The sequence below is a fragment of the Musca autumnalis genome, unplaced genomic scaffold, assembly GCF_047663935.1.
Source record: "Musca autumnalis isolate F117 unplaced genomic scaffold, ASM4766393v1 scaffold_1, whole genome shotgun sequence".
Classification (NCBI taxonomy): Eukaryota; Metazoa; Arthropoda; class Insecta; order Diptera; family Muscidae; genus Musca; species Musca autumnalis.
Window position 1 is genome coordinate 96,864,123 of NW_027411644.1, and position 22,512 is coordinate 96,886,634.

General features: G+C 34.5%; 1 protein-coding gene across 21 annotated transcripts in view; it reads left to right on the forward strand.

The window, feature by feature from the left end:
* The window catches only part of Pkc98E (Protein kinase C), a 94,112-nt gene that overhangs the window by 45,379 nt on the left and 26,221 nt on the right, over positions 1–22,512 (forward strand). For 11 of the 21 annotated variants that reach the window (XM_073985736.1, XM_073985770.1, XM_073985791.1 and 8 more), the window contains exons 3-6: positions 258–509; positions 4,309–4,430; positions 16,779–16,852; positions 17,489–17,520. In XM_073985736.1, coding sequence (XP_073841837.1) covers positions 258–509; positions 4,309–4,430; positions 16,779–16,852; positions 17,489–17,520 — 480 coding nt within the window. The remainder of the gene's footprint in view (positions 1–257; positions 510–4,308; positions 4,431–16,778; positions 16,853–17,488; positions 17,521–22,512) is intronic. The other 10 variants (XM_073985829.1, XM_073985835.1, XM_073985851.1 and 7 more) reach the window with 1 other exon arrangement.

Here is a 22,512-nt window from a genome sequence, read left to right on the forward strand (position 1 = left end):
AATTACAATAAAATTATATAAAAAATAGCACTAGCATCTAAGGCTATCGGCTAAATTTATTTTATTTTAAAGCGTATTATTAACATGACTTTTCACATTACTAATACGACTCGGAGGGTAGTAGCAGATTACCCCTCTTACCTCTCAAAATGATTTTAAGAAAATTAGCTCTAAGTAATAATTTGTAGATAAACATTAAGATTTATGTACTTTCTATATTTTATACTTATGAAACACTTTCTCTCACTCTTTTTCAGATCGCTCAACAACACGTCCAAAAACATTCGATCCCGTTTGGAATGAACAATTCGTGCACGATGTAACGAATGCAAAAAATATAAATTTAACAGTATTTCACGATGCAGCACTCCCACCGGATGATTTTGTGGCAAATTGTATAATACCTCTGGAGGATATTATGCAACATGAAAGCACCGTACCGGATCTATGGGTGAATTTAGAACCTCAAGGAAAAATTCATGTTATTATAGAACTTAAAAATAAAAATGGTGAGTAATAAAGGAAATAATACTGTTCGTCACTCTGCAACCAATTAGGTAAACAATTAACGACAATAGTCGGTAAATTGGAATTATCGAATAAGTTTTGAACTAAAATAAATACAAAACTCAGTTTCTTACTTATATATCGTCACCATAAATTCCCGAAGACGTAACCCACAAAACCAAAATTTTACAGGAGAAGCAAAAAAACTTTATTAAATTAAAAACTGTTTTACGGAATATTAATCTTATGAAGGCGAGTATATGGGATATTATCGATCATATACGAAGGGGAATAAGTAGTGAAACCAAAACAGCTGAATTGCTTAGTTTTGAGATCCTCCATTACAACAAAATCTGCAATATTATCCCATTTTCCGAAATGCCATTTCTTGAATAGGATCGTTGTTTTTGAACGTAGAAGCTTGAAATTTTGCCAGATCATGTATTTTAGCTTTATGTATCAGATTACGTCAAAAAACGAATTTCGATTTTCATGTCGGTTACGTCTTCGGGCATTTATGGTGACGATATAAACCTTTCGTTGTTTCTTTTTTCTTTTTGATTTTAAAAATATATTTTTTCAATTGTATATATACTAAAACCACTATATAAATAATCAAAACTAATTTTGTAGCATTTTATTTGGAAAATTGGTTTTTGGACACTATGCCATACGGCATAGAATGTATTTAAAGAAAAAGAAAACAAAACAAAACCAAAATGTATATACGAGGGCGGTTCGGAAACTTCTTAGCCTATCAATGAAAGAGAATAGTTTTTCAAAAATATTTTTATTTTTCAATATAATCTCCTGAAACTTCAATACACTTAGTCCAACGCTTTTCTAGCAATTCTATCCCTTGATTAAAATAGTTTTCTTCAAGGTCTTCAAAATAGTGGTTTACAACTGTAATTGCATCTTCATTTGAGGTAAAACGCTTGCCAGCAAGGAATTTTTTTAGATTTGGGAACAAGTAAAAGTCACTGGGAGCTAAATCAGGAGAATAAGGTGGGTGGTCAAGCAACTCGTACTTTAATTCGTTGATTTTAGCCATTGTTAAAACACTCTTGTGCGCTGGTGCGTTGTCTTGATGAAAAATTATTTTTTTGTGTTGTAAGCCAGGACGTTTTTCTCGAATTTGTAAATTTAATTGATCCAAAAGGTTGCAATAGTACTCTGAATTTATTGTTTTACCCTTTTGCAGATAGTCAATCAATAAAATACCTTTGAAGTCCCAAAAAACCGTTACCATAACCTTACCAGCCGATTGAATTGTTTTTGCCTTCTTTGGGGCACTTCCTCCAGCTTCAGTCCATTGTTTGGATTGTTCTTTTGTCTCTGGAGTATAGCGGTGGATCCATGTCTCATCAACAGTTATGAAACGACGCTTAAAATCCATTTTATTTCGCTTAAAACGATCCAAACAAGCTTGAGAAATGTTCATTCTTATGCATTTTTGATCGACTGTTAACAAATGCGGCACCCATCTTGCAGAAAGCTTTTTCATCTGTAGTTCTTCATGCAAAATTAAATGGACTCGATCATTTGAGATGCCCATGATATTAGCAATTTCACGCACTTTTATTCGTCGATCATTTAATACCATATCATGCACTTTGGCTACAATTTCTGTTGTTGTTGTTGCTGTTCGTGGACGTCCACTACGTGGTTCATCTTCAATGCTTGTACGACCACGTTTAAATTCAGCAACCCAATTTTTTACTGTTGCATATGAAGGAGCACTTTCACCTAACACATTCACCATATCATTATGAATTTCTTGTCCCGATAAACCTTTTTTATGTAAATATTTAATGACAGCACGCATTTCTGATTTGTCCATTGTAAAAAAAATGCGGATGCGTCTTTTTTGAACACCTGATTCTATATAAAGGAGTTGCCAGATCGAAACAAAATTTAACATGTGTTCATAACAGAGATGGAAGTTTTCAAAACACTTAACTTATTTCTGTTTATACCGCGCTTTTTGTGCTAGGCTAAGAAGTTTCCGAACTGCCCTCGTACTGGATAAGGAAAGAAAAGAGAACAGAAGATACACACTAGAAAGTTTAAGGATACAGCAACGAATTGACAGATCAGTAAACACAAAAGAAGATAAAGACAAGACAAAATATCAGTATTCCATTGCAATCAAGTAGTAACAGTTCTGTGATATTAGCTTAGTTTTAACTTTAATTATTTTTGCAATTATTTTTCTATTATTTATATTAATTTATGTGTGTGCAGTCCCGTTTTTTAATATAAGGAAATGTTGAATCTCCCCTAACGTCTTTGCAACACACAACTCATTATGCTAAGCAACAGAGTATGATCGCACACATAAGATGTGCGCATGTGTAAATAGCCCTAGCATAAGTTTTCATACCTAGCAGTTAAGTTGTAAATATTCTTGTTATGATCACTCTCAATAAAGCAACCACAGAGAACAGAAGTGTGTCTTCTTATTTATCCGTCGGCAGCAAACAACAATAGAAAATAATTACAACAGGAAAAGTTTAAAATAATGTGAAATATCTAATGTAAGTTAAAGCAAGTGTAATATCTAACAGAAAAAAGTCTAATAAGAATCCCCTTTTTATTTTGTTACTAGAATTTCGCCAATAAAATAACACTCTTGAGAAAGTTGGAATAAAACCAACAAAACGTCGAGTGGAAATGAAATAAAACTTAGTTTTTTATTCTCATTAAAAATACCTGACCAAAAAGCCCAACAACAATACATTTCAGTATGAAATGTATAAGTTTTTAATTAAGTTTTTAATTCTTCTTATAGAAGAACAGGAGGTTTTATATAGAAAATCATAGAAGAGTAGTACGTCTTCTCATAGAATAACATGGGATCTTCTTATAAAAAACAGAAGATCTTTTCATAGAAAAGCAGGAGACCTTCTTATAAAAAATCAGGAGGCTCTCTTATAGAAGTGCATAAGGTCTTCTCATAGAAGACTAGGAGGTCTACTTATAGAAAACATGGAGAATTTCATATAGAAGATCTTGAGTCTTCTCATAGAAGAGCAGGGTATCTTCTTATTGAATATCTGGAGGTGTTCTTTAGAACTTTGCTACAGAAGACCTAGAGTCTTATTATAGAAGACGTGAGGTATTCTTATAGAAACACTGGAAGACTTCTTATAGAAGACCTGAATGCCTTCTTATAGAAGACCTGAATGCCTTCTTATAGAAGACCTGGAAGTCTTCTTATAGAACACCTGAATGTCTTCTTATAGAAGACCTGGAGGTCATCTTATAGAAAACCAGTAGGTCATCATATAGAAGACCAGAAGGCCATCTTATTGAACCTGGAGCCTATCTTGTAGAAGACCTAGAGGAATTATTTTAGAAAAAATGCAGAATTGTTATACAAGATCAAGTTTTGGATCTTTTTTTGTTTTAATTACTAAGGCAATGATTATCTACAAAATTAATTACAAATAGCTAACGAAAAAAGAATTTTTGTTAATAAAATATATAAAAGCAAATTGTGAATCGAGGAACGCTCGCTCCAATCAATTTTTTGCTGATTTATTTTTAGATAACGCTTCAAAGAAAAATACAAAATTAATAAAAAAAATGTTCAAATAATTATTTTGCCTTAAAACAAAGCTTCAAAAACTGGCTATGTCATATGTCATAGAATCACCGAAGGGTTTAAACTTTCAGTTCGAATTGTTTGCGTTTTGATTTCTACCGATTTTTGTCGTTAATTATTAATTTGGGTTCGATTTGGATTTTATTTAAGAATTGTCTACTTATTTTCAATCTCAATTCTTTCTTTTGCAGATCAAACCAAAGATGTTGCGGTTGTTGAACATGCCGTATGTGGCGCTGGCGCCAACAAAGAATTCAAAGAAAGAGCTGGGTTTAATCGTCGTCGTGGTGCTATGCGACGTCGGGTACATCAGGTATGTTGTCTATTTTTCAAATAACTATCGAATTAATTTAAGTTTAAATCATTAAAATTTATGTCATGTTCACACGAGCTTTTGAAGTACGTTGTTCGCCACCATTCGTAATTAAGGGAAACATAATTTATTTTTCCTTACTTTTTGTTTCCTCGTTTTCATGAGAATTTGAACACATAACACGTGTAACATATATTAAATGAGCAGAAAAAACACTAATCTTTCCTGCGAATGTATATTTTACATTTAATTGCACACTTTTCATTCATATTTTACATTAATTCTGAAAATTTTGGTATTTTCTGTACATTTTTATATGTTCCTATTTTCAAAATTAGTGAGAAAAAGACATGTCAAAACAATATTTTTGAAAGCGAACATTTAAAGTATTGTCAATCAAGTACGAATGAAAGTAAGTAATGAAACCAAAACCGCGGAAACGTCTGGTATTGGAATCATTCATTACAACAAGATCTGCTATGTTACACCATTTTTCGAAATTCAATTTCTTAAATAGGATCATTATTCGGAGGAGCATGTATTTCAACTTTGTGTATCAGACTGAAATCGAAAACAAATTTTGATTTTTTAGTTACGTCTTTGGGCATTTCAGCTGATGATATATATCGTCACCTGAAATGCCCAAAGACGTAACCCTCAAAGGGTTACGTTGAGGGTTACGTCGTTGGGCATTTCAGGTGACGATATGTAGGTTAGATATTGCAACTAATTAAAAAATATATTCAATGTCAGGTTCATAAAGAAATGCATTAATAACTCCACAGTGGATAAAAAATAAATATTCTGTACATAATATTTATTGTAATAGTCAACCTTCGTGAACTAAAAAACTCATCAAATGTCTTAGTTTTCTGAGAACTATTGGGCGTTGTTTATACCTAATATTACTCTAAACGATTCTATACATTTAGTTGACACTACGGTAATAGCGACTGAAGGTCCAGGCCTCTCAGTTGTGGTGATATATACTTATTGATTATCTCAGATCCCAGTGATATTCCTGATCGTCATAAGATTGCAGCGTGATCATACTCGGAGTTCCGCCGTGAATTTATATGTTGCACTACAAGATTCAACGGGTGAAGGTCAAGTAGTACAATGAGGGAGCCCTAGGAGCGCTTTTCATGGCACCGGTGATTAGAAAATATATTCAATGTCAGGTTCATAAAGAAATGCATTAATAACTCCACAGTGGATAAAAAATAAATATTCTGTACATAATATTTATTGTAATAGTCAACCTTCGTGAACTAAAAAACTCATCAAATGTCTTAGTTTTCTGAGAACTATTGGGCGTTGTTTATACCTAATATTACTCTAAACGATTCTATACATTTAGTTGACACTTACTGCCGTGTCTTTATTATACACTGTTTACAATATGCTGTTGAGATAACATTCTTAGGGTATGAGTTCCGCTATCAAGAACATTCTACCAATTTGTTCATGCATACCTTTTTATCAGAATATCGCCACAGCTCGGTTTCAATAGCTCGGTTGGAAATTCGTAGGCTCATTACGATTTTTATTTTGGCAGCGGACGTATTTCTATTTTGAGTTCATTTATATATAGTGGGAATATAGTAACGTGAAATTACTCCCAACAAACATTACTTCCATGGGCGCGAGTCCATCTAAACTTTTTAATCAAGAAGATCGCCAAAAATTTGGCACAGATTTTCGATATCATTTATCATGATTGGTAAATTGGTTAATGTATTAGCGTGTCACAGGTCAACCATCTTCATAATCTATGTATGTCGTAGTTTTATTCACTATGGCAAGGTTTCAGAGAGTATGCTAACCAATGCTTCAGAATTTTGAATTTCTTTGATGTTTGGATACATTCTCCATCTCACTTCTACAACCGATCGCCATATTTCAGCTCTTTGAATTCCTGAAAAGAGACTCCCAGCAGAGGCGACGGTAATAGCGACTGAGGGTCCAGGCCTCTCAGTTGTGGTGATATATACTTATTGATTATCTCAGATCCCTGTGATATTCCTGATCGTCATAAGATTGCAGCGTGATCATACTCGGAGTTCCGCCGTGAATTTATATGTTGCACTACAAGATTCAACGGGTGAAGGTCAAGTAGTACAATGAGGGAGCCCTAGGAGCGCTTTTCATGGCACCGGTGATTAGATGTTCTTTGGACATTATTTTATCTATAAAGAAACCATGTCTAGCTCAAAGCATTACACCATTCCAGAGAGCTATATGTAAGAATTGGGCGTACTAGTGTCGTTAACCCTCTCATCCCCGGTGTTGCATATATGCAACATTGCCTTTATGAGCGTCGAAGTACCGCTATTTTACATATTCTGCTTTAAATTATTCTCAAAAGTATACTCAGGAGGCTGTTTAATCTTGCTACAAAAAAAAAAAAAAAAAAAAAAAAATATCGGATGTGTATCGATCAACATAGCTACGGTGTATTATTCAGTGTGAAGTCTAGAATTTCAGTGACAATTAAAATTCGTTGTGTACAGAACAAATTATTCTAATCTTTTCTAAATCAAAATATGTGAGCTTTATGTTAAATTTTAGTTTTGATTCTTCAAAAGTAAGACCAAAAGAACCCTCCTGAACGATTAAAACATTTTTATTTACAGAATTCCACAAACTAATGGCCAAATAAATTTCAGAAATAATGTACTGTATCTTCCGAAACAGGGGGAGTAATGCTCCGAAATTTATGTTATAAATTTGTTTTGACATATACTTTAATCATATGTTTTCAAAATACTCATTTGCACAAGGAAAAAATTTTGGGGATGAGAGGGTTAAGAACCAATGGATGATATGTGGTATCAGTCCCCAACTCTTATCATTCCTTTTTCACGTTAATTCGTGGTCCAGGACGATGCCGAGGTACTTGGCTTCTAAAGAGAGCTCTAGGTGACTCCATCAAGCGTTGGTAGGGCAAGACCTTACTCCAAGTATTAGAGATTGTTATTTACTTGCACATGGGATCCGGAGGAACTGAGGAGGAACCACCACAATTTACGATGGGTGATGTTACAGATGTTATTCTAGGCGCAAAATCATCCAAAACGCTTGGACCAGACGGAATTTCAATGGTGATGCTAAAACAGCTGAATGAACTAGGAATCGAGTATTTAAGCAAGGTGCTCAACGGGTAGGGTGGTTCCGGTGCCTAAACCTGGCAAGGATGCCAGGAAAGGTGAATCGTACAGGCCGATCTGACTTCTGCCACCAGTAGCAAAGATTCTTGAGGCGTTACTCGTCCCCGTGTCACAGAGCAGTGATTGCGGCATTGTACCAGAGATGGCCAGCAACAACAAATTTCCTATGCCCGCGGGCATAGTCAAAGCGATCGTACTCACACGTATAGAGCAATGTCGTGCATTGGTATTGTTAAAGTTAGGAAGTTTTTCGGCAATTCACACACACACGACCCGAACGCAACGAAAGAGCACACAAATGTTTTGATTTGTTTTTGTTTTGCAGCATGCGTGCATACAACGTTACTAACACACTGTCAAAAGTTGCAAATATTGAGAATTTTGTGTGCCCTCTTCTTGGTCGGCTGTGGTATAGAGTAAACATTTTCGTGTGGCTTCGTTAGATTGGCGTGTTGTTTACATTTTGCAAATCAGTCGAAAAGACAAGAACGTTGGTTTGTTAGTGTAACACTAATGTTGGTCGTTCGGATTTTTTATACTCACACAAGCGCAATGTATAATCTGCAAATGTGTGTTTTTGGCCTTTAGTGCATTGGGCCTAATTAAAGCTTTTAACACAGTCAGGCATGCTATGCTGTTCGAGGATGTCGGGAATACTACCCTCCGGTAGTCATACGTGGAATTCAGAAACAAGAAGTCCCAACCCCGTATAGTGTAAAAGGGAGTTCTCCTAGGAGGAGTGATATTTGCGGAACTGTTCTGCACTTCCATGCCCTCTAGACGGCATTGAGTTAATTACGTACGCGGATGATTGTACGCTCATGGCGTCAGGTCCCACATTTGCATCGGGCTAAACGCAGATGTCATTGATCAGCTGATTTCCGTATCGTCATTTGCTTTGTGTTGTTTTAACTTCGTCAAAATATTTCAGTTGCACACTCATGCATTCTTCCTCGAAAATGCAACTAAATGCATCAGAAATAAAAATTATACATTTTGCTTTTTACCTGCGTTAAAAATGAAATGAAATTAATAATAATCAATAAAACTGTATCTTATATTCTAATAAAATAGTAGAAAATATCCCAAAAAACAAATATTATGGGTTAACCACTGGGTGATCCATATAGAAATGTATGTAAATATGTTATACACTTAAGAATAATGTAAATATCGATTATAAGATAGTCGCATTAATAAACTGATTAAAAAAAAAAATGAATATTTTTGACGTTTTGAAACACGTAGCTTCGAAGTTGTTAAGTACAACGGCGTTAAGAAACATAATACTTCACACATTTGCAGTCATTTGCCAAGCAAATGACGATACGGATGTTAGCCATCTTGTTGAGCTCTTCCACGCAAGGAATATGAAAATATCTGCCACAAAGTCAACGGCCGGCCACACTGTTCAGCACATGGACGGCGGAAATGAAGTTCCCACTGAACGTGCAGGTCGATGAATCAATAATTTCGACCACTAACTACCCCAAAGTCCTGGGAGTCACATTCGACAGCATGTAAAAGTCGTCCGAGCATGCGATAACATGAGATGCAGGAACAAGGTTCTCAAGTGGTTAGCCGGCAGCACTTGGGGAGCACATAAAGAAACCTTGTTAACCACATACAATGCGATAGATCGGTCTGTGGTAAGCTATGCGGCGTCAGTGTGATTTGCCATCGTAAGTGAAACGCAATGGAGAACTTGCAAACTTGACAGAATGCAGCCCTGAGAACAGCAACAGGGTGTGTTCTCATGTCTTCAGTGGACCATTTGCATGAGGAGTCTAAGATCTTGCCATTGCATCGGCACAACAGGATGTTGTCAATGTAATATTTAAAATCATACAAAATACCAAAATCACTTCCCTCCCCAAGCATTTCAGGAAAAATCTTCAAAATGTCTACATCAACATGCTTATCAGAGAGTTTTAAGAGATATTCATGCCGATGCAGTCGCTTGTGCCTAGACAAGCGAGAGTTGTCTCAATTCTTACTGGGCCCGGGATTAATATCACAACGCAGAATATCTGCCCAGCATGCAACACCAGCCCGCATGATACGGTATCACCTTTTCAAATGCTCAGCCAAACCAACTCACCTAATTCCACTCTCACTATGGACCAAGCGTAATTTTTGAACTGAGCAGAGCTGTTATAAACTAAGAGATGCATTGAAAAATTAGGAGTTCACCGAAGTCCCACACATTCAACCGTTATGTTACGTTAACTTCAATTTCGCTATGGACAAATCATATCCAGATGGTTTGGCTTTTGAGCCTAAAGATAGTAACAACAACAATTTCCCAAAGAAGATTTTAAATATTTTTGAAAAAAAAAAATAATAACGAGAAAAATCTGACCGATTTTTAGGGGCGAAAAAAAGAACACACATGTATTTTGAATGTTTACATCGGGAGGAAGACTTTGTGGAAAACTTCGACTTACATTTTATCAGACATATGTATATCGCTCATTTACTCAAAGAGTGACACATTTCAAAAAATACAGTTTCGAGAAAAACTCATTTTAAGTTTGCGATTGGATTTTGACTTCCCAACTTAAAAAGATTATTACACAAAAACTAAAATAACTACTTGGACCATATTTTGCAAACAGCTAGCCAGATAACAGTACTAAATTTCTGTGCAAGATCAAACATGATTTGAATTGTTTTAGTGCTTCATAAACTCAAAAAATTGTTGCGTTGAATTATGCGAAGCTCGTAGTAAATGAGCTGTAACTCGTTGAGTTTTAGAGATATCAGCATGAAAATTTGACACAAGATAAAGTAGAAGTTGTAGAAAAAATAGAAATCGCTAACTCAGAAAACGCATTTTTTGAGTTATGCCACTATTTGAGTAAATGAGCGATATGTTCTTTTGTTTAATGAGAGGAACATCTAAAAGTTAACTATAGTACATTTTATAAAATGTCACGGTGCTCTTGAACCAACTTTAAATAAAAACCACTTACACCTGGGAAGTTTTTGCGGATTCTGAAACAGCAATGTCCATAGATGAGAAAAATCGAAAAACAAGAAAAGAAAATCGGTAAAGGGATTTTTAAATAAATCGCGGTCAATGTTCACATTTTTAGGTTTATTTTTAGTACATTTTATAAAAAGTCACGGTGCTCTTGAACCAACTTTAAATAAAAATCGCTTACACTTGGGAATTTTTTGCGGATTCTGAAACAGAGTTAATTGTCCATAGATGAGAAAAAATCGAAAAACAAAAAAAAAAGAAAATCGGTAAAGGGATTTTTAAATAAATCGCGGTCAAAGTTCACATTTTTAGGTTTATTTTATATTTTCGCAATTTTGCTTGGAAACCGCAAGACCTATCGAAATGGGGCTAAAGAAAATGTAGTAGCTGTGAAAATTCTCTAGAGGATTGACCTTTATGATTTGTTCCTAGGTTTTACCATTTTTGAGATATAGAAGTTCTGGTCACAATTTTAGTTTTTTTGTTAGGATTTCACGATTTTCTTGAAAACTGTAATTCTTATCGAAATAAGACTGTATGTCTTATCCTAGGTTCTACCATTTTTGAGATAAAGAAGTTTAAGTTGGGAAATTGAAGTCATGACATTGTTTTATAAGGAGACGATACAGTCAGTGATTTGTCCCAATTTGAACTTCTACCCAGCAAAAATTCGGATCCGTTAGTCATTATGTAACCCATAACAGAGTAATGTATACAAAAATAACTACTTATATTACCCCTTACTAAGTAATGAGTAGACATCGGATTTTTGCATGTTTTTTATTTCTCATCCGATTGGACTCAAATTTTGGATCTAGGCGTTTTAAGGTAAATTTTTCGATATTTGGGGTCATATCAAAAACATGCAAAAAATATGCAAAAAATATGCAAAATATATGCAAAAAATATGCAAAAAATATGCCATAAAATATGCAAAATATGCAAAAAATATGCAAAATATGCAAAAAAATATGCAAAATATGCAAAAAATATGCAGAATATGCAAAAAATATGCAAAATATGCAAACAGTTTTTGCCCGAAAATCGTCATAAAAGTCGTAAAATTGTCAATTAAAGTTGGAAAAACCATCAAAAAATACATAACAGTGTCCTAAACTAAGACTGTTGACCGTATAACATCGTTTTTTCAGCAGATTATTATGTTATTGAGACCATTTACGACAGTGTGGTGTAGGGTATAAAAGTATGGTATCGTAATACAATTTTTTTATTATTAAACTATGCAAAAATATAAAGTTTGATCGAATATCAAACGCTCAATGTAAAATTCAATACTTTCTTTGTAATAATTTGTAGCGTTGGGCTGGTTATTGTTCAAAGAGAACAAATCGATGTCGGATTTTTTAAGGCGGCAATCGCATAAAGTTTTTAGTTGGGTCAGATTTTAAGACTGTCAAAGTTTGAGCACAATTGGAATATGTTAACATGTGCCACTGGGGCCCTGACGTTATGAAAATCTCGATTTTTTTGGCTATTTAGCGATTTCGGCGACCCATTTCTCTGGAATGGTTAAGGCTTTTTGTCCATATTAAGCATTAAATTAAAGGCCATTCTGTTCTTAACACTTCTTGCTGAACAACAAACTACGTAAGTATTACAGAATTCGAGATAATAAGGCCAATGCCCCGAAAAACGTGACTAGATACGCCTTTGTGCGAAATCAATTTTTGGAATGAAAACAAAAAAAGCGTTTGTCGTGAAGAAAAATACATTTCAGCGGCCAAATATCCGCGTTAATGTATAAAACACATTTGCATTTGAAAAACGAAAAGTTCTTGGACAAGAAGCCACTACATAGTCGATACGTTCGAAGATCTGGTGGTGAAGCACCAGTGAAACCAGGTAACGTAGTTTGGTGACTATGTGGGTTCGAGTCCTTGGCTTTCCTTTTTCACTTGCAAATAATTTCCGATCATCTAAATTAAATTTATTCGAGAGTCAGACATAATGTGGTTTTGGAGCTATGTAGTTCGCAACTTTCAAGTTGTTTACCATACTTTGCGCCTCCTGGAAATTCGGAGTTAATGTTTAATCTCTTGAACAACAAGAATTATGCCAGATCTTTTTCTAGGATTTTCGGCAGTTGCTCTTTTGGAAGTTTGGATCGAATATTTCTGAAGAAATTTGAATCTTTGCTTTGTTAAGATTTTTGTTGCCTTTTGGCTCTTTACGGCGTTTTGCACCGTTGGATCAAACAATGCCAACAAGTTCAGGACTAAGATCCACAGGTGATTTATTATTTTGTTATTTCCTTTTTCTGATACTTGTTTGTCTATGTTTTCGTATTTCAATAGATTTTCAATGAGGTCTAGCTCTTGTTTTTATGCTAAACGTATCGTAGAATCTGAAGAACCATCTGTCTCAAAACAATCAAGCGTGGCTTCAAGAAAATCGTAACTATGCAATTGTCATTGGTGATGGACCTCTGTAAGGTGTATAGGAACGTTACTAGTATCATTATGGCTACAGTAGAAGCTATCGGAGAGGATCCCTACAAATATAAGATCTCTAGAAGTTTTATCCGTGAACAGCGGAGAATAAACCGTGAAAAATAAACGCAACAGCTTCATGGAACGAGGCTATTTGTGTGCACTGGCATGGAAAACTATTACCAGATATTCTCAAAACAGAGAAGAAAAAACGGGTTGCTGTTCTGGTATCGCATGGGGGTAAAGAACAACTCCTATGCGTTCCTGAAACTGACAGTAGCTCATGGGAGAAACAAGAACTAGCAGTGTACAAACGCCTAGAAAAATGGGGTCCACGAGCTCGAGCAGATATTAGAGAGCTTCTGTACCATCGTACAAACTTGTTAGAAAATTGTTGAGAGGGATTTTTGACTGCAAGTTTGGAAGCACATCCGGACATCAACCAAACATATTCAAGCGATTTCTATAAGAATAGTCTGCGATTGACAAATCCAAGTTCGAAGTAGGCGAGAGTGCTTTAAAACTACTGCCCAGCCCACTTCCCAAGAACAAGAGGCCGTGGAAGCACCTTGCGTTTAAATCGTTCGAGACTGGACGCCCCCAGAATGGTTTTTTCTATTTTATTTATTTACACGACAACAACTGAGTGTTATAAGTGAGAGTTTGGGTTATTGATTTTACAAAACGTATAATGAAAAAGATAATGTTTATATAGATATAATATAGGATATATTGGGTAACGTTATCAATAGGTTAAAAAGAAAATAGTGAAAAGGATATTCAGAAATATTTTTAGGTCCAAAACAAGACCTAAACCGCATTGAAGATTTACTTAATACGAAAGGCATTCACAAACAAATATCAGATAAAGGAAATAGCAAAATGAAAAATCATATGTGGTACCTTAATCCTGAACTTATTGGCCTGCATTGTTTGAACTGATAGTGCAAAACACCGTAAAGATCCAAAAGACGACAAAAATCTCAACAAAGCAAAGATAGAAATTTCTCCACAAATAATCGATCCAAACTTACTGCCGAAATTCCTAGAAAAAGGTTTACCAGGCATAATTACAAGTGAGACTTAATTGTTGTTCAAGAGATTAAACTTTAACTTCGAATTTCTTGAAAAAGATTCTGCAACTTGACCACAGAACATCAATTACCAGGAGGGGTAAAGGATGGTAAATAACTTGAAAACTGTGAGCGACATAGCAAGGAGTCGAGTTCATCACCAAGTTGTCATCTGTACCCAGATGGCTCCAAAACCACATTATGTCAGTCCCTTCATGCCCGTAATTTCAACGCGTAGTTATCTATGGGTTCACATATATATCCCGTGTAAGCAACATTTTATAATTTCAACGCATAGGTAACATTACTGAGTCAAAAACGGCCGTGTTACTTACACCAAGGATTTTACCTGGTTAATCGTTGCCAGTGTGTTAAAAGTTGTAAAACACTTCTATGTGGCAATGATTTTGCGAAATCATGAATGAAAATCACCAATATTACCACATCATTTCAAAATTTAATTCAAACGCGTAGGCAAAGATAACTAATAGGTAGCTGCGTACCCGTATACCCAGACGTTGAAATTACGGGAATAAGTAAGTTAAAATATGTATGAACAAAATGTAAGCGTTTGTCATTGAAGCCATACAATGAATGTACAAATGTCCATCTTTGTAAAAACAAAATTGCATTTGAAAAAGGAAATGTTTGATGGATAGCGATGCCATTCCACGGCCGATATGTCTGATGAGTCTCTACAAAAGGCGAACCATGTCACATAATGGTAGTTGTGAGGGTTCGAATCTTCGGCTTTCCTTTTTCACTTGCAAACATCATCGGTCATTAAGCTCGACTCCAACGAGAAATGAATTAAAATTAATATTAAAATAGATCTTCGCCCTAATAGGCAACATTTTCAAATAAAGTAAAATATATTCGTTTTCATTCGCTAAAATTTGATAATAAAGGAAGAAAAAAGTTGGGTTTTTTTAAATAGGGTTGGGTTTATTAATTCGAATACAGTAACACTTACGTACATTGTTGTTCAGCCGGCTCCCCGGCTAAAAAATCCGATATTTTATCAAATTTTATATTTTTACATAGTTTAACAATAAAAAATGGTATTACGATACCATATATTTATACCCTACACCACACTGTCGTAAATGGTCTCAATAACATAATAATCTGCTGAAAAAAACGATGTTATACGGTCAACAGTCTTTGTTTAGAACACTGTTATGTATTTTTTGATGGTTTTTCCAACTTTAAATGACAATTTTACGACTTTTATGACGATTTTCGGCCAAAATCTGTTTGCATATTTTTTGCATATTCTGCATATTTTGCATATTTTTTGCATATTTTGCATATTTTTTGCATATTTTGCATATTTTTTGCATATTTTTTGCATATTTTGTGCATATGCAAAATAAATACGAAATATGACCCTGCCATTGAATTTAGATTTCTTTGAAACGAATTTTGGTCCAATCAGAATCTTCGTATCTTTATTATTAAAAAATATGCAAATATGCAAAATCCGATGTTTGGTAATGAGTATGATGGCACGGATCTTGTGTCTCCGACTACAAATCCGAAGGTTGTGTGATCAGCGCTCACCGTCGGCCGGGTAGTTAAAAAAAAAAACAAGGAACAGTTGCTGGTGCACATGTAAGCACATATACGCATTCAAACAACCCTTAATGTTCGTACGCGTGGCCGAGTGTGTAGTGTGTTAGGCTACAAAGCAGAAGTTCGTGTGTTCAAATCGAGTAGAGGGCGAAATAAAATAAAAAAATATAAAAATAGAAAATATAGTTTTTTAAACTATTGCTTTTTTTTCAACTTCCAGTGGCCATAAAACAACTAGTTATTATAGTGGTTATATTGGTCATAGAATAACTAGTCATTCAGTGCGACATGCCCTTGTAAAAATAATGGGATAATAGGGGGTTTTGGAAGTAGTTACGACTAACCAAAAAGTACTATAAAAACCAATTATTTTGGGAGGACTTTTTTGCTGGGTATATCTCAAAAATGGTAAAACCTACGAAAATATCGTAAAGGAAAGTCTTGTAGAGAATTTTCACTACTACAACATTTTCTTCAGTTCCATTCTGATTGGGCAAGCAGTTTCCAAGAAAAACAGTGAAAACCTAAAAACCCTAAAAATGTGAACTTTGACCTCGATTTATTTAAAAAGGGCTCCGGCGATTTTTTTCTTTTTTGGAGGAGACCAAAGGCAATACGGATAATTGATTTTCCCGGATAATGGAGTAATACTGTTTCTTATTTATTTTCAATAAAAAATATGCGTTCTTTCAAATATTTATAAGTAAGAGCAATTTTGAATTAAAAGTGAAATTTAAAAGATCGAAACTTTCCTAAAATAATTCTTTGTACATTGTTTTTTTGTTTATTGAAATTTGGTCAAATGAATCATAACCTCTTGATTGTAAAGATTTTCACGGTTACTCGGTGAAAAATAAACAACAAATTCTGTATTTTCCTTTCCCGGGTAAAGGAGTTTTACGGATAATCGATTCCTAGGTTGAGGTTTGACTGTATTTGTTTATATTAATTCTAATAATTCCATAACGGTAAAGGGCATTAAACAATATGTTTTAACAATTTACAATGACTGCAACTTCTGTATCACATCTGTCCGTTTTGTATGCATTTAAATAATTCATTTTCTTACGTTTGTGTTTTTTTTTATCTTTCAGGTTAACGGTCACAAATTTATGGCAACGTTTTTGCGTCAACCAACATTCTGTTCACATTGCCGGGAATTTATTTGGTATGAATATGTGCATGATTTGTGTCGTCCTAAGATGATAAATTTCTTTCAATGCCACATACATATACTATATTTCCAAATCCATATCACAACAATTTTGGTTTTTTGATAATATTTTTTTGACTTTATTTTTTAGTAATTTAACAATCTTTTAGTTTTTAAATGGGGTATTGCTTTATGATGGGAATTATTTATTATAATATTTGTTTTACATTTAGATGCTAGATTTAATTATTTTCCCCTATTCGTAATTTGGGTTAAGTTCCTCTTCTTTTTCCCTCATTTGTGCTTTTTCATTTTGGTTACGCTTTCATTCATGAAATCGCGTTATTATTTTGAAATACTCGTATCATGGTGCTCGCAGTTTTGATTTTCTTTGCAATTATTTTTGTTTTCTTTTTATTATTATTTTTGGAACGTATTACATGATTTTTCTCTTAAATTAGTATTACATTCCTTCACCTCTACCATGAATTCCATCAATTTGCTCCTACATCCATTACTCTTTCCACACACCCATCCGAATCATCATCCATCCATACATTTAACCTATCTTAATAAACATCACAATATTTTATTGAGTATATTACCCACACATACAAATATACAAGCTACGGAAATTTTTTGCCTTTACAGGGGAATTGGTAAACAAGGATATCAGTGTCAAGGTATGTGTTTTGTTTTATAACGAAAAAATATAGAAATCTGTTAAATAAGCCAACAAAAAATAAAACTAAACCTCCTAATTATTGCCAATTTATTGTTTTCAATGTGTGTTTTTTTTAAACAATTTTCATTTCATTTTACACATACATGAACATACACACACGCACACCTTTATACTATTGGATGTAATACGTGTTTCTTCTTCCTTTACTAGCTTTGCTTAATTAAACATGTTCTTAAGAAAGAGTTCAAGAAAGAAAGCAAATTCATTCGATTAACTATATAATTGTAATTTTAAAATAGTTTTCCTTAATCACCTGATTTTCTGCAGCAAAATTTTTAATATAAACATATTTTTGGAATGAAAAGGTATTAGGTCTGTTCGATAACTCAAAAGTTTTTACAAATTTGTACAAACTTTTACAAAATGCTGTTTGATAACAAACTTGAAATGATAGGTACTTGCAAGTAGTTGCAAGAACTTGCAAATACTATTTATTTGCGAAGTTATCGAACAGACCTAATAAATGTACATTTCAATTATTTTCCACAGTATACCTACGGTGACCAAACGTACTCTATTATAGAGTACAGTACTCTATTTTAGTCGTCCATACCCTATTTTTTAACGTACTCTATTTGTCCTCTTTTTTCATTGGTCGTTCTCTATATCCTCTATTTTTGATTTGTTTTACAAATACTTGTGAATAGTAATACCTGTCCTCTTTTTTTGGCCTTTAGCTTTTTATCAGCGGACACGAGGGCGCAACTATATAAGTTTTTGGCTAATGAAAAAACGAATATTTATCATTAAAAATTAATTTTTTGTTTTAAAGTGTTCTACTGCAGGATTTATGCACTTTTGCATGCGCTCAAACCAATTGTTGAAGCCCATTTCCATTCCTTTTGAAACACCTCCAAAACATGGATTTGAACGCATCAACAGCATATTCTGCCGATTACTGTTTTGCTTCGGGCTCATTCGCATAGATCCATGATTCGTCACCTGCGACGATCTTATAAACGTCTTTGGAAGCACTACGATCACATTTTTTCGAAATCTCTTGAACCGATCGACACGGAATCCAACGAGTCAAGCCATTTTTTTAGGCGAGGTGTAAATGCAATATCGAATGTAAGCTGGTGGAAGAAGTGCCCAAGGATACCTCTATCTCACGTATATAGCATGGCGATCTTGCATTATATGGCACAACGGCCGTTTTTGTGCGATCTTTACGACTATTGCATTTAAGAGAGCGTTAGCGAGCGATTGAATTCATTAAACTAGTTTTTCGCAGTGCTATAGGATGGTGCTTCATCGCCATACACAAATTTAATTTCACCGATGTACTCTTGACTTCATATTTCACGTCCACAGTTGTGAAAAATGATCCGACAAAATTTGTTTTTTCAAGTCAATGTAAACAACGCAACACATGGTCGTACGGCAAACCGTACTAAGTATGTTTATGCTAAAAATTTCAAACTTTACAATATAAATGTCAAATGACGTTTGGCGATACGAATTGTTGCCTAAGCCATAAACTTATGTAGTAGCCCTCGTACATGTACTCTATTTTCATCTAAAAATATTGGTCACCGTAAGTATACCAGTTTAATGGTAAAAAGTTACATAGTATAAAGTTAAATATAACTTTAACTTACCTATTTAGGTGACCCGAAGCATAATTTCCAAACCAGCAGGTCTTTTACACTGCTTGTCCCAACTGGAATAACCGTACGTGCAAATTCCAAACTCAGTCTTTAGGCACACGAGGGGTTATGCAATTTGATTGAAATCCGCTTCATATAATTTGGATCGATTTAGCATGTCAATCTGGTGCAACCTCACAATTGCTTAAACCAATTTGGTCCAAACTTTACACCTCGCAGTATTTCGTCCTCACTAAAGTTCAAATTTTTTCAATAATAACGCGCACGATATCCCTCGAAGGGAGTTACCGATTTGGTTTTTCGTAATATTTTTTCCATAAGTCTCCTGCTTCGGGTACAATTGTAGCTGAAGGTCACGCCTCAGATTACATTACGGATTTTGCCACAACATTCTCGAAGGGACGAGGGAGACTTCTCTCATAGCACACCGTGCGCCTTATCCAACTTTAAATGGACGGTGCTTACATCTGTGAAGTTTTTGCAGATTCTCAATGTTCATAGATGAGAAAAATCCAATCGCCGGAGCACTTTTTAAATAAATCGCGGTCAAAGTTCACAGTTTTAGGTTTTCACGATTCACGAAACCGCAAGCCATAGCAGTGAAATTTCTCTACAAGATTGTCCTTTATGATATTTTCGTAGGTTTTACCATTTTTGAGATGTAGAAGTTTAAATTAGAACACTTCACTGACTGTATCGTCTCCTTATAAAACAAAGTCATGACTGCAATTTCCCAACTTAAACTTATATATCTCAAAAATGGTACAACGTAGGAAAAAATGACGAAAGCCAATCTTGTACAGAATTTTCACAGCTATAAGATTTTCTCCAGTCCCATTTCGATAAGACTTACCGCTTACAAGCAAATTATGAAAACCTAACAAAGAAAACCTAAAATGTGACCTGAACTTCTATATTTCAAAAATGGTAAAACCTAGGAACAAATCATAACGGTCAATCCTCTAGAGATTTTTCATAGCTACAACAGTTTCTTTAGTCCCATTTCGATAGGACTTGCGGTTTTCTAGCAAAATCGCGAAAACCTAAAATAAAACAAAAATTGTCAACTTTGACCGCGAATTATTTAAAAATTCATTCAGCGATTTTTTCTTGCTTTTGGATTTTTCTCTTCTCTGAACATTGCTGTTTCAGAATCCGGAAAAAACTTCCCAGGTGTAAGCGGTTTTTTATTTAAAGTTAGTTAAGGCGCACCGTACATGACATTGTTTTATAAGGAGGCGATACAGTTGATACATTGACCCAATTTGAACTTCTATATCTCAAAATAGGTAAAACTTACGAAAATATCATAAAGGTCAATCTTGTAGAGAATTTTCACTGCTATAACATTTTCTTGAGTTCCATTTTGACAAGGCTTGCGGTTTCCCAGGAAAATCGTGAAACCCTAAAAAAATCCTAAAAATGTGGACTTTGACCGCGATTTATTTAAAAAGCGCTCGGGAGATTTTTTTTTTTTTTTTTTTTTTTTTTTTGATTTTTCTCATCTATGAAAACATCGTAGTTTCAGAATCCGGAAAAACTTCCCAGGTGTAAGCGGTTTTTATTTAAAGTTGGTTCAAGAGCACCGCAAGTATATATATTCTTGATCAGTGTAAAATTCTGAGTCGATCTCTGCATGTCGATCCGTCCGTCTGTTGTAAACGCTCTAGCATCTACAAAAATACAGATAGGAAGCTGAAACTTTGGGAAGACGCGTCATTTGTTTGCAGGCAGGTGCTGTTGGATGATGGGCTATATCGGTACACGTTTTGGTATAGCCCCCATATAATGGCACCTCCCGATTTTCGGTATTTTTGAGGATTTTAGCTACAATTTTTAACCGATCTAGTTGTAATTTGACATTTAAGGTTCTTTATGATCACGAAAGTTCTCCACCAAAAATCATCAACATAGGACCATGTTTTTGTATAGCCCACATATAAAGGTACCTCCCGATTTTCGGTATTTTGAGGATTTTAGCTACAATTTTAACCGAACTAGCTGTAATTAGACATTTGAGGTTCTCAGATAAAAACTTCAAAATACTTGAAATCGGGTGGTACGGTCGTTTTGTGGAGGCAGCACCAAAACCTGAACCTATGTCAGAGGATTTCCTACTACTGGGATCCCCAAATGCCAAATTACACTCAATTTGAGCGGAAAAATTGTCCCCCTATTTTGATTAAGATAAGAGCTTTATATCTCTGTTTGGCGTTATTCTAGCTTGGTTATGAGATGACATGTTTTCAGTCGAATCGAATGGAGATTCGTTTTGTAGAAAATTTGTCCTTGTAACTCGATTCCTTGCATGCCCTTTTCGTCCTTATTTTATTAAATCGTAGTATCACAAGATGATATTATTTAACATCCAAACATTCTACAAAAATGTTGATTTTAGGTGTACGGTTCTCAAAGACAACTAATCTGTATTTGCACGTTTTCATTGTACTTTTTGACTTTTACCCGGTCCTTGTTCTGAAATAAACTTTATGCATAAAGTATTGGTTATGTAGATATCTGGCGTACATCTGAAATTTTTCACCATTCAATCTATGATCTTCATATTTACGCGTAGTGATATTTTTTCCTAAAAACGGGTTTTTTGTACAAGAACCGAAACAAGAAAAATTTTAATCATTGAATTAATTTCATGTGATTACCATTTCTATAAGCTTTCTAATGATATACATATAAGCTCAATTGGTTACTTAAAAACGGTTCCAAACTCTGTTTTGTTTTCAAAATATTCTGTTCCAAAATGTAAATAACAGGATCTTCGATCCAAGAAATTTTTTTATTAATGTGTTCAACATAACGATATCTATTAGTGCTAAATATTTCAGATGTACGCCAGATATCTACAAAACCAATACTTTATACATAAAGTTTATTTCACAACAAGGACCAGCTAAAAGTCAAAAAGGACAATGAAAACGTGAAAATATCGATTAGTTGTCTTCGAGAACCGTACCTAAAATCTTCTGATCGACATTTTCGTAGAATATTTGGATGTTAAAAAATCCCATTTTGTGGTACTTTTACTAAGGTTCAATAAAATAAGGACGAAAAGGACATGCAAGGAATTGAGTTGCAAGAACGAAATATTCTACAAAAGGAATCTCCATTTTATTCGATTGAAGACATGTAATCTCATGCTCGGCACTCGCCAAAAAATGAAGGTCGTGAGGGTCGCCCAAAATCGGTCGTTGTGCCAGAAAAAAATATTGCGTGCATGAACGGATAATGCGAGATCGCCATGTTAAATAAGATAGAGGCATCCTTGGGCATTTCTTCCACCAACTAACATTTGATATTGCATA